The sequence below is a fragment of the Dipodomys spectabilis genome, unplaced genomic scaffold, assembly GCF_019054845.1.
Source record: "Dipodomys spectabilis isolate Male_0828 unplaced genomic scaffold, ASM1905484v1 ptg000030l, whole genome shotgun sequence".
Taxonomy (NCBI): Eukaryota; Metazoa; Chordata; class Mammalia; order Rodentia; family Heteromyidae; genus Dipodomys; species Dipodomys spectabilis.
This window is the reverse complement of record NW_024870707.1, coordinates 4,076,267-4,090,045: the sequence shown is the minus strand read 5'-3', so window position 1 is coordinate 4,090,045 and position 13,779 is coordinate 4,076,267. Positions and strand designations below refer to the sequence as shown.

The following is a 13,779-nucleotide window of genomic DNA, read 5'->3' as shown; positions in this document are numbered from 1 at the left end:
ACTTGGCATGTGTTCAAAGACAGAAGTTGCAAGCCTTAATGTATAAAATGTTGCCTTTTCTATCTAGTTACAAAATAAAGAACATGATTACCTTTTCCTTTTGAAGATGCCAACATTATATATATATATATTATATTATATATACATTATATTATATATATGCCTATATTATATATATATATATATATTAAAGTAACACTGGTAATCATTAGAAAGCTTTAGCATAAATATTGACTTTATGACTGTCACTATGAAGTGGAATCTTTAAATGTTAGCATGAAAAATTACATATTGAGTAGTACAATTATGTCATGTATAGTACATGTGTACTATAAATTATGGAGTGCAATGAAATTCAGAGAAATTCATGAGAGTCATTTTAAATTATAATTGCAACTTTGTCAATCATTTCACAAAGTGCAGAAAGTGCTTATTAGGACATACTATATATCCTTGAAGAACTGCATAATTATTACTGTGATACATATTTAATATGCTCATTTCAATGTGAGAAATTTGTAATATGAAATCACTTGTGTCATGAGGACACCTGGTGAACATCACAACCTCTCTTGGTGACCCCTCACTCAGTCAGTACACAGAGTGCTTCCCAGCTCTCAGGGACCGCACTAATTTTTCAGCTTCACAAGACTCTGGGCTCTCACCTGTCCGCACTGGTTTTGTCCTGCCTGCATCTGTACGTACTACCTGTGCACGGTGTTTTACTCTGTAGATGGACCTGATTGTTTACGAAAGAACACTTGTCAGAAAATGATAACGCAACCTGACAAATTTGTCAATCATATTATAATATAATATATATATACTATATATTAATATAATATACAATAATATAACAATATATTATACTGGAAATACACCATCTATCTGGATGTATATAAACAGGTGATTTTTTCCTTACAAGAGTGAAAAAATTAAAATAATTATAATGTATTAGAAATACTTCATTGAGTATTATTTATTTTCCCAAAGGAGGACTCATGGTTTCCCTTATTTGCAATAACTAATAACTGTCTGAGACAAGCAGAAACCATCAGATAAACATGTTAGGCGAAATGAACCCCAAGATAAGGATTCAAATGTTTTTTCTTTCTTGCGATTGTTTCTAACATATTTATAAGATGATTTCTTTGTTGCTTTGTATGTCCCTCCCCTACGGAATAACCCCTGCTTTCATTGTGTTTGATGTTGGTATAATTTGTGGAGAGGAAGGGAAAGAACAAACCCTTTAAATAGGGATACAGTTGGAGTCACTGCAACAATAAGATATACAAGTCGTAATGTTGAAATACAAACTTTACAGCTTTGGGGTGGGGTAGGGAGGGGGAGATGGGAAGGGATGGGAAGGGGAAACAAAGAAGGAGGCAACAATGCTTGATAAGACCTTGCCCATGTAATTGTAACCCCTCTGTACGGTATTTTCACATACACACACACACACACAAAGGGGGGGGGGTGAAAACGAAAAGAAAATCTGAAAATGCATGAAGTGAGAATCATACTAAAAACTTCCCATCTGAACTCATCACAAAAGCCTTTTGTTATCATTATAAAATGAGTTTCTGAAGAAAAATATGTGCTCATAACCCAGGTTTTCAAAAGAAAACCTACTGAAGTAAATAGAGAAGTATCATTTTATGTATTCCTTATTTGATGAATTTTTACAAGGACATTGCTTTGTAATCAAAATTTTAGTTGTTCTGAGACAGAAATATTTTAGTTTCAAAATCCAAGGTCACACTATGTTACCAGCTGAGCTTAAGACAATTAGCAATTAGGCTGGGAATGTGGCTTAACATGCCTAGCATGCATGAAGCCCTGGGTTTTATTCCTTAATACCACATACACAGAAAACGCCAGAAGAGGTGCTGGGATCAAGTGGTAGAGCTAGCCTTGCACACAAAGAGGCTCAAGGACAGTGTCCAGGCCCTCAGTTCAAGCTCCAGACCAGAAAAAAAAATAAATAAAAACAAGAACAATTAGCGAAATGTATAATTTTCTGTCCTTGTTTACTTGGTGGCCAAATTTTTGATGAAGAAAATCATCTTGAACAAAGTTGCTATGTGTAGTTTTTATTTTCCAAATATAAAATGGACATTGATCGTGTGTGTGTGTGTGTGTGTGTGTGTGTCTGTGTGTGTGTCTGTGTGTGTGTGTGTAGAGAGAGAGAGAGAGACATTATCTATTATATTTTTATACATGTTTGTTATATCAATATGTAACATTTTTATTAGTTCATCAGTTACAGGGAAACAAATTCATTTTAAAATATGGGTCATATACATACTCCTGTGATGAGTGTACTGGTATTATTTCTGTATGATGATTTCATCTCTCTGGAAATATGTGAATGTTATAAAGGTTCGTGAAGTAAACCTAAAGAAAGTGAGTGAAGAAGAGTGAATACACTCAAATTATTTATATGTAGGCTTGAAAATGTAAGAATGAAACAAGAAGAATGAATTTGGAAGACAGGGTTATCATGATTGACCGAGTGATTTAGATTGATAGAGATGTGGCTTCGTTCAGGGCACCTTGTACACTACAAGAATGTAATAAAGAATTCCTTTTGTCCAACCTGTATGTGCTAATTAAAAAAAAATCACCTCTATAGGCCATAGTCACTGAAAGTCCAGTATTTTGAGTGGAAGCTGGGGGGACTTTTTCCTATATAAATGTTGAGTGGATGTGGAGAATCACACTCACACATGTATAAGTCAGACTAGGCAGAAAGTTCGCAGTGCATCAATCCTGGCATGTGCAGTCCACAGGACTCTCTGCAATGCAGGCAGAATGTCTGTAAACAGGCACAGAATTCTTCACATACAATACCAGTCACAGGGTCACCTGACCCCAAGCTGGCTTCCTCAACATCTTGTGCAGAGTGGAGCTGATCTTAAAGGAAGTCACAAGTTGCCTGGAAATGATAAGTGCTTCTTTCCTCAGCTGGTCCATGGAAGAGACTGTATGTGCTGGGACATTTCCTTCTGAGTCACTATTTCCCCTGTCATTTTCTTTGATTATGGTTCCAGGTAAATTTCTGTTTCACACAAAATTGTTTCAAATAAAACGGGTGATCCTGAGACTGACAAAAACTTTCCACTGTTTATCAAGCTTCATGTGCAGAATCAGCCTTTGCATTTTAATGTTTGAACAGTGAGTAGTTAAGGTAGTGTGTAATCAGTGTCTTACTGTGGTCACCTTCCACAGTAACCATTCCTTAATAGTTCTGAAGGGATAAGGCTCTGAGCTACCTTCAGGGTAGAAATGAAAGACCTTGTATGTTACTTTCACAAACTGATGTTTCCTGATGTCCATTTTCATAAGGGACTGTAGGAATCAATGCTATCCACCTCTCTTGATTCTTTCTAGAAGCCTGCAACAAATGGCAGCAAGTTCTATTAACCCAACTCTTGGGAATCAGAGATATTCATGGCTGTACTCCCAGAGCCAATTAGTGGATACTTGTCTAGGCTGCTGAATTATTCTACAACACTCAATGAATCATAATCTGTTGGCTTTCTCTAATTGTTGGAATAAAATAAAATCGTTTATAGGAATGTTTATATCTATATGTGAATTACATGGTATTCACGTTTTTGATGAATTACATTTTTACTTTCTTATTTTTTAAAAGAAAACCAAAGGAGATCATGATATATCTACTCTGGATGAAACCAGAAATGATATTCCAGGAAAAAGTATTTCAAATACATGTTAGTATGAGACTTTGAGTAGACAAGCAAATTTTACTTATATAAATATTGTCCTCAAACATCAGTCTTCTTAAAATCATAACTCTATTTACTGTTTATGCTTTATCATGTTTCACATGGAACTTACAAAGACAATTGTCATCTTATTAGATAGTTTTGTCACTATTCAATTCTTACATGTCCATCAGAAAGTATTATTGAAAGCCTTTTACCAAAAGCTGTAATTTGCAACAGAAAAACAAATGCATTTTTCTTTATTCATTTTTAATATAAAATACAAATCACATAATAGGAAACAATTGCATAAAAAATTAACTCATAAATTCAGTCTACAAATGAACTCACAAATTTTTTCAACAAATGTGTCATACAACCAACTATTCATAGACACTTTCCTATGAATTTGGTAATAATGAAGTTTAATGAGCTGCGGTCATTGTTTTCTTAGAAGTGTAAAAATTAATTCAGATGTGAAGTCAGAAGTGAAAATATATTTTAATCATTTTTATAATGGAAAAGATGATGATAGAACAATGGCAGCAAAAATCCACCTTTTTCAAGGGCATTATGAAAAAGTCTTTAGGGAGAGCAATTCTCCTAGTCTTTGAATGGGAGTCTTTTATTGGAAGGAAAGGTACTTTAAACAGTCTGATGAATGCACACCAGAAGAATCAAGTACTCATTTACTTGATAGTGACCAATACAAAAGGTTTATTATGAACAACCATTCTAAAGACAGTTGTCTGTAGCTGTTAGTTGAACAGGTCTGTAGTCTTGAAAGGAAGGGCAATATGAAGGATGTAACAGCCTAAAGTAAAAGAAGCCAAAGAAACTATTCTAATTAGGAGAGTCAATGGTTTTAAGGAAGTACATAATTTAGAACTTTACTCTTGGAGATCTATTGAAGGGGTTGGTCAAGGGAACATGATAATGTGAAAGTCTCTATCAGTTGTGAGAATGAATGAAAATGGAGGAAATTAAGAGAGACTGAAGCAGTGAAAATTGTAAAAGAAGAAACACATTTGAAGGTTATTAGAGAGACAGAATCAATATGAAATAATCCAGTAATTTTCAATATAATGTCTAGTGTCACTGCTGCAGCATTTCACCATTTGTTCCACCATTTTGTACCCCACTTCAACCTGCCCAAAGACAAACCAATAAACAAGAGAGTGCGCTTCCATCAATGTATTTGATGTTGGTATAATTTGTGGAAGGAAAGGGACAAAACAAATTGTTTAAGTAGATACAGGTGGACCCATTACAACAATGAGATGTACAAGATATTATGTGGAAAAACGAACTTTACAACTTTGGCCGGCACGGGAGTGGGGGGTGGCGGGTCGGGGGGTGGAGATGGGGGTGGTGGTGGGGCTGGGTATTGAAGGGAGGTAGGGGGAGAGAGGGGAAGAGATGGGAAAGGACAACAAAGGAGGAGGCAACAATGCTTGATAAGAAGTGTACTCATTATCTTGCCCATGTAGTTGTAACCCCTCTGTAAGGTATTTTCACAATAAAAAAAAAAAGGAATGACACGGCCCATTTGTAAGGAAATGGAACGACTTGGAAAATATCAAGTTAAGTGATTTTAAGACAAACCAAAAGAAACATAGGTCCATACTTGAAATAATTAGTATCTACTAAGAATAGTCTTAGTAGATGAGCAGAATAGCTCAATATCATTGTATATATGACCATATAAGAAAATGCTAAGCGAAATGAACTCCAAGACATGGACACAAGTAGTTTTTCTTTGTTGTTGTTTTTCGTGTACTATGTGATATCTTGTTTTTTGTATGTTATTCCCCCTATGGTCAGTTGTCGCTGTATTTGTTTTCGGTACCCTGGTATTGTGTGTATGTTTATTCAAATTAGGGAAGGGAAGGGGAGCAACAGAATGGGGAGAGAAAGGACAAAGGATGAATGAAGCAGCAGCGATATACACAAATATTATGTTGAAAATGATCTGTACAACTTGGAGGAAGTGAGGGAAGACAAAGTAGGAGAAAAATGAGGGAGGGGGTAAGAATTTGACAAGAGATGTACTCACTACCTCACTTATGTAACTGTAACCCCCTGTATATCAACTTGACAAAAAATAATAATAATTAAAAAGAAGAAGCACCTCTGAGATGATACTTTTCAAGTGCTCGATTAACGTGATAGTAAAAAAATATTAACTTGGAATAAATACTAGTACAATCATAGAAACTAGGCTTGGAATGATGGTGATATCATGGTAGAGTACCTAACAAACAGAGTGTCCTGGGATTCAAACCCCAGAATTATGGGGGTCTGAAGTAGGAGGGAAGGGAGAGAGGGAAGGAGGAGGAAAGGGAATAAGGGAAGCAAGCGAGAGAAAGAAAAGAGGACATTTATCATCTTTAATAGTGAAAATACAAGCTCTAATTTTAATATGGTGATAATAATTCAAAATAAGGGAAATTTTAGAACTCTTCCAGATAACAAAATAAGGGTTGTGGAGAAAGCCTATTGTCAATTACTTGATCTATATATTTTATTAATTTTTAAGTAAGTCAAGTATTATTCATCTTAGAATATTAGAAACTGGATTACATCTTGGAGTCACAGAAACCACTCTGGGTAATATTTAAGAGTGCATGGCTTTGGTTACATTCAAAAGCAGTATTTTTGTATGTTTTTAGAGAGAGTCAGAAGACCTGCCCAATAATGGAAAAACAAAAGATAATTTTAAAGGCTTATAACCACTGTTATTTTATTTCCCAATAATTGAAAAACAAAAGATAATTTTAAAGGTTTATAACCACTGTTATTTTATTTGCCACCTCTTTTCTGCATGACCCTAATGAAAGCATTTTTCACTTCCTTATTTCTTAGACTATAAATGAGTGGATTCAGCATGGGAATGACAATAGTGTAAAACACAGAAGCCACTTGATCCTTTCCCAGTGAGTAGGACTTCTTGGGTTTTAAATAAGTAAAAATTATGGTGCCATAGAAAATGGTGACTCCAAGGAGATGGGAGGCACAGGTGGAGAAGGCTTTCTGCTTTCCTGAAGTGGAAGTGATTTTCAGAATAGTCGACAGAATGCATACATAGGACACACATATTATGATTAGTGAGACTATTACTGTGGAACCAGCAAGACACATGATCATCATCTCAATGCCATAGGTGTCATTGCAGGATAGGATTAAAATGGGGGATGCGTCACAGAAAAAGTGATGGATCATGTTGGAGTTGCAGAAATGCAATCTGCTCATACAAAGGTTATTGACAAAGGAATCCAAAAAGCCAACTGTATAGGACCCAGTGAGCAGGACTTGGCAGAGTCTTGGTGACATAATCACTGGGTAGTGCAAAGGGTTACAGATAGCAATGTAGCGATCATATGCCATAGAGGAGAGAAGAAAGCATTCTGTAGCACTAAGCAAAATGAAAAAGTACAACTGAGTGAAACAGCCCAAGTATGAAATGCTCTTAGAGGAAGTCAGCAAGTTCACTAAGGTTTTAGGTGTGATGACATTTGAATAACATAGGTCAAGGAATGAAAGTTGACTGAGAAAAAAATACATAGGTGTGTGAAGCTGGTGATCCAGCCAAATGATGGTTATCATACCTAGGTTACCCAGCTCAGAAGTCAGGTAGATCAGGAGAAAGAGCAGAGAGAGGGCCAATTGGACCTCTTCAGAATCTGTTAATCCCGTAAGGATGAAGTAGCGCACATTTGTGTCATTCCAGGTATTCATAGTGGATTAATATTAACTATTGAGAAATGAGAGGTGAAAGCATAAATAAACTCATGAAGTTTTATTCTCTGACCTGTTCAGTGCTCATGTTAATAATTAATTTTGTCTTTCTCAAAATTGGTAATAATTTAAGCTTTGACTCACCTATCAATTCCTAAGCATATCGGCAGACTTCCATTTGAATACAGAATATAAATAGTAAGGTATTTCTTAATGAGAAAGATTCTGAAATTTCTCCAAGTGTTATCTTTGACAAAGAAGATTTTCAGCCTGCACAAGTGGTAGACCATTGGTGCTTTTATGTTTCCAGTACCCTAAATGTGGAGAATCAAGTGAAACTTTAAATAACTTTATTTGAATTAATTGTGTTTGGATGTTGATTCTAGTTTTAGGTCTTTGACATGAAGCAGCATGATCTTACCAGTGTATTTCATTTAATAATTATTTCTGTAAATCTAAACAGAACATTTGTCCGAATAAATATTGAGAGGCGATTCAGTGAATCTGTTCATTTGTTTGCAATGTTGATAAAGTCAAATTTCAGATTTTCATTTTATGGTATTGTATTAGTGCACATTTATATCATACCACTCATAAAAGTCAATTTCTACCTTGCATCATATACTCCAAAGTAGCATATAATTTTTCCCAAAAGTTATATTTTGATCAATCTAGATCATGTCTGCAGTTTTGTTTCAAGCAATGCTAATATCACTTACCATAAGGTACAAGTCTTATGTCTACAAGTAATGTTCCAACAAAGCGACTGTTAACTGATCTGATTTTACAGTTTTTATAAGAATACTTACTGTGAGCCCAAAGTGTTGAAAATTCATTAGAGATTGTCCATATAATATGTTAATCCACAATTTGCCTCTCAGAACTAATAAAATGTATTATAAAAGGTGAATGATTCTATGATATAACAGCATTTGTTATTTCATGTATACATATTTTTGTATTTTGAATGTATTATTTCTTTTCATCTGTGATAAATTAAATCATTCTAAAAAATGTGTTCTGGTTGACTTAATCCTAAGTATACTGGTTAGGTCTGCCTCAAAAGACACTTAACAAGTACTTTGGTTTTCTACAGAGCAGTGGTTACAGCCTCTCCAGCATGCTAGCTGCAGGGCACCTCATTTAAAGGGCTTGGAGAATTGTGCAACACTGTGTCATTCTTAGGGACCAATTTCCAGCAAAAAAATAAATTACTTGGCATGTGTTCAAAGATAGAAGTTGCAAGACTTAATGTATAAAATATTGCCTTTTCTATCTGGTACAAAATGAAGAACATGATTACCTTTTCCTATTGAGGATGCCTACATAAAATATATATGCATATATATATATATATATATGAAAGTAACACTGGTAATCATTAGAAAGTTTTAGCATAAATATTGACTTTGTGACTGTCACTATAAAGTGGCATTTTTAAATGTTAACATGAAAAATTACATATTGAATAGTACAATTATGTCATGTATAGTACACGTGTATTAAATTCTGGAGTACAATGAAATTCAGAGAAATTCATAAGAGTCATTTTATTTTACATTTGCAACTTTGTCAATCACTTCATAATGTGCAAAAAGTGCTTATCTGGATATTATATATATTCTTGAAAAATTGCATAATTAATATTGTGCTGCATATTTAATATGCTCATTTCAATGTGAGAAATTTGTAATATGAAATCACTTGTGTCATGAGGACACCTGGTGAACATCACAACCTCTCTTGGTGACCCTTCACCAAGAGTACACAGAGTGCTCCCCACATCTCAGGGACCACACTAATTATTCAGCTTCACAAGCCTGTGGTCTCTCTCCTTTCTGCACTGGTTTTGTCCCCCCTGCCTCTGTATGTACTACTTGTGCACTATGGTTCACTCTGAAAGTGGATTTGATTATTCATGAAAGAACACTTGCAAGAAAATGATAAAGCAACCCTGGCAAATTTGTCAATAACATACTGGCAAAACCCCATCTACCTGGTTGCATATAAACAGGTGGCTATTTCCTTAAAAGAGTGAAAAGAATTAAAATAACAATAATGAAGTGGAAATATTTCACTGAGTAGTATTTTTTTCCAAGATGAAGAAATCAAAGGAGAACGTGAAAATGTGAGAATCATATTTGAAGTGAGAATCAGACTAAATATTTCTTATTTGAACTCATCATAAAAGCCATTACCTAACCATATGAAAAATCAGTATTTGATTAAAAAATGTGCTTGTATCCCAGATTTTCAGAAGACAACCTGTTGAAGTAAATAGAGAAGAATTACTTTATGTACTCTATATCTGCTGAATTTTTACAAGGACATTGATTTTTAATCAAAGTTTTAGTTTTTCTAAGACAGAAAAATTTGTAGTTTCAAAATTCTTGTTCAGACTATGTGACCAGCTGAGCTTAAGATAAATGAGTTAATATATGGTTTTCTAAGTCATTATTTCCTTGGTGACATAAAGGTTGATGAAGAAAGTCACCTTGAACAAATTTCTGTATTTAGATATTTTTCCAAACGCAAAATGGATATTGATCTAGTTTTGAGTGTGTGTGTGTGTGTGTGTGTGTGTGTGTGTGTGTGTGTGTGTAGAGAGAGACATTATCTATTATATTTTCAAAGATTTATTGCATATTATGCCAGTATGTAACATGGTTATCATTTATAGGGAGACCATGTTGATTTTAAAATATGGGTCATACTTAATGAGAAAATGTCCCAAGAGGAAAGAAGGATGGCCAATAGACACATGAAGAAATGCTCATCCTCCCTAGCCATAAATGAAATGCAAATCAAACCAACATTGAGAATGTATCTCACCCCAGTTATAAGGTTTTAATCAAGAACTCTAATCACAACAGAGGCTGGAGGGGAAATTGGACAGAAGAGAACTCTACTGCACTGTTGGTGGGAGTGTAAACGTGTTCAACCACTTTGGAAATTAGTATGGAGGTTCCTCAAAAGACTCAACATAGAGTTCCCCTATGACCCAGCAATCCCACTTTTGGGCATTTACCCAAATGATCACACACAAGACCACACTAAAGCTACCAGCACAACTATGTTTATTGCAGCATTATTTACCATAGCTAAGATATGGAACCAACCCAGATGCCCCTCAATAGATGAATGGATCAAGAAAAATGTGTTATATATACACGGTGGAATTCTATGCCTCCATCAGAAAGAATAACATTACCCCATTTGTTAGGAAATGGAAAGACTTGGAAAAACTTATATTAAGTGAAATAAGCCATGCCCAAAGAAACATAGGTCCCATGGTTTCCCTTATTTGTAATAACTAGTATATATCTGAGTCAAGCAGAAAAGGTCAGATAAGTTGATGTTAGGTGAAATGAACCCCAAGATAAGTATTCAAATGTTTTTTTTTTTGCTTCTTGCGATCATTTCTAACATATTTATAAGATGATTTCTTTGTTGCTTTCTATGTCCCTTCCCCATGGTATAACCCCTGCTTTCAATATATGTGATGTTAGTATAATTTGTGGAGGGGAAGGGAAAAATCAAATTATTTAAATAGGGATACAGGTGGACCCATTGCAACAATGAGATGTACAAGTCATTATGTTGAAAAATGAACTTTAAAACTTTGGCTGGGTGGGGAGGAGATGGGAAGGGATGGGAAGAAACAAAAGAGGAGGCAACAATGCTTGATAAGAAATGTACTCATTACCTTGCTTATGTAATTGTGACCCTTCCATATGGTATTTTCACAATAAAAAAAATCACGCAAAAACATACGGGTCATATAAATACTCCTGTGATAAGTGTACTGGTATCATTTTTGTATGATGAGTTCTACTCCCTGGAAATATGTCAACTTGTGTTATAAATGTTCATAAAGAAAACCTAAAGAAAGTGAATGACGGAGAGTGAATAGACTCAAATTATTTATATGTATGTTTGATAATATAAGAATGAAATATACAGATTTTGGAAATTCAGGATTATCATGATTAACTGAGGTTGTTAGATTGATAGAGAAGTGACTTCTGTCAGGACACCTTATAGGCTTCTATACAAACATAACAATGAATTCCTCTTGTCCAACCAAACTGTGCTAATTAAAAAAAAATCTGCACAGTCCATAGTCACTGAAAGTCCAGATTTTAAGTGAAAGCTGAGGGAACTTTTTCCTATGCAAATTCTGATGTGATGGTGTGGAGAATCACACAGGTGTGTACTCATACTTCACACGCACACTCACAGGGCCAGACAAAAAGATCACAGTGAACTCACAGATCCTGGCATGTCCAGGGCAGAAGACTCTCTCCAGTGCAGGTGGGAAGTCTGTAAACAGGCACAGACTTCACACACAGTACCAGTCACAGGTCACCTGAACCCAACGCTGTCCTTCCTGGATATCCTGTGCCACGGTGAGATGATCCGAAAGGAAGTCACAAGCTATCTGGAAATGAGAAGTGCTTCCATCCACAGCTGGTACATGGCAGAGACTGTATTTCCTGGGACATTTCCTGCTGACTCACTGTTTTCTCTCACATTTTTTGATTATAGTTCCAGATACATTTCTATTTCACCCAAAGTTGTTACCGATAAAATGGGTGCTTGTGAAAGACAGCCACTATCGTTCTGCCGTTTAACTCCTCCTTGCGGAGAATCAGGCTTTGCATTTTTTTGTGTGTGAATAGTGGGTAGTGAAGTGGTTGTATAAGTTAAATCAATGCTGGGGCAATGTATCTTCAGTGACTAACTGTGTACGACTTCTACAGTAACCATTGCTTAAAAGTTCTGAAGGGATAAGGCTCTGAGCCACCTTCGAGGTAGAAATGGAAGACCCTGTGTGTTACTTTCACAAACTAATGTTTTCTGATGTCCATTTTCATAAGGGATAGTAGGAATCAGTGCTATTCATCTGTCTTGATTCATGCCAGAAGTCTACAACAAATGGTAGCAAGTTCTGTTAACCTGACTATTGGGAATCAGAGACATGAATAGCTGTAATCCCATAGCTGTTTAGTGGATACTTGTCTAGGCTGCTGAATTATTCTATAATAGGTAATGAATCACGATATGTTGACTTGCTCTCCTTGTGCAGGAGAATCAAATCTTTAATAGGAATGATTATATATATGTATATATACATACATAATGGATATTAACATTTTGGTGAATCACATTTTTGCTTTCTTACTAAAAAAAAAGAAAATAAAATAGATAATGATGTATTTACTTTGAATGAAACCAGAAGTAATATTCTAGGATAAAGTATGTATTTCAAGTACACATTAATATGAGACATTATAGAATAGACAATTTTTTATTTATATAAATATTGTCTTCAAACATCAGTTTTCTTAAAATCGTAACTATGTTTACTATTTATGCTTTATCATGTTTCACATGGAATTGTCATCTTATTAGATATTTTGTCACCATCCAATTCTTCCATGCCCATCACAAAGTATTATTGAAAGTATTTTACCAAAATCTGTAATTTGCAACAGAAAACAAATCCTTTTTTATCCATTTTAATATCAAATAAGCTTGACATGATAAAAAAAGACTTCATGAAAAATTAACTCACACGTTCATTTTACATATTAACTCACAAATTCTTTCAATAATGTGTCAAACACCAACTATGCCTAGACACTTTCTTATGAATTTGGGATATTAAAGTTTAATGAGATGCAGTCACCATTTCCTTAGAAGGGTAAAAACTAATACCGATATGAATTCAGAAGTGAAAATAACATTTTAATGCATTTTCACAATGGAAAAGATAATGTTAGAACAATGGCAGATAAAACCCATTTTTTTGAAGGGCATTCTGAATACAAGTCTTTAGGGAGAGGAACTCTCCTAGTCATTGAATGTTGAGTCTTTTTTTGGAAGGAAAAGTACCTTAAACATTATGATGAATACACACCAGAAAAAGCAAACAATCATTTACATGATACTGACCAAAACAAAAAGTTTATTATGAACAATCATTCTATAGACAGTTGTCTGTAGCTGTTAGTTAAAAAGTCTATAATCTTGAAAGGAAGGATAATATGAGTGAATGTTACCTCCTAAAGTAAAAGAAGCCAAAGTAACTATCCTAATTATCAGAAGAGTCAGTTGTTTTAAGGAAGTAAGTGAATTAAGAACTTTGCTCTTGGACAGATATTGAAGGTGTTGGTCAGGGGAACATGTTAATGTGCAAAGCTGCGTCAATTGTTAGAATTAGAGAAAATAACAGAGACAGAAGCAGTGAAGATTATAAGAGAAGAAATGCCTTTGAAGGGTACTTGAGAGACAGAATCAATAAGAA

At 34.8% G+C, this 13,779-nt stretch overlaps 1 protein-coding gene across 1 annotated transcript; it reads right to left on the bottom strand.

Moving 5' to 3' along the window:
• Window positions 1-6,533: 6,533 nt before the first annotated feature.
• Window positions 6,534-7,469, bottom strand: LOC122104758 (olfactory receptor 8H1-like). Its single transcript, XM_042675693.1, has one exon. The coding sequence runs from the start codon at window positions 7,467-7,469 to the stop codon at window positions 6,534-6,536; it is 936 nt and encodes a 311-aa protein (XP_042531627.1).
• Window positions 7,470-13,779: the final 6,310 nt, after the last annotated feature.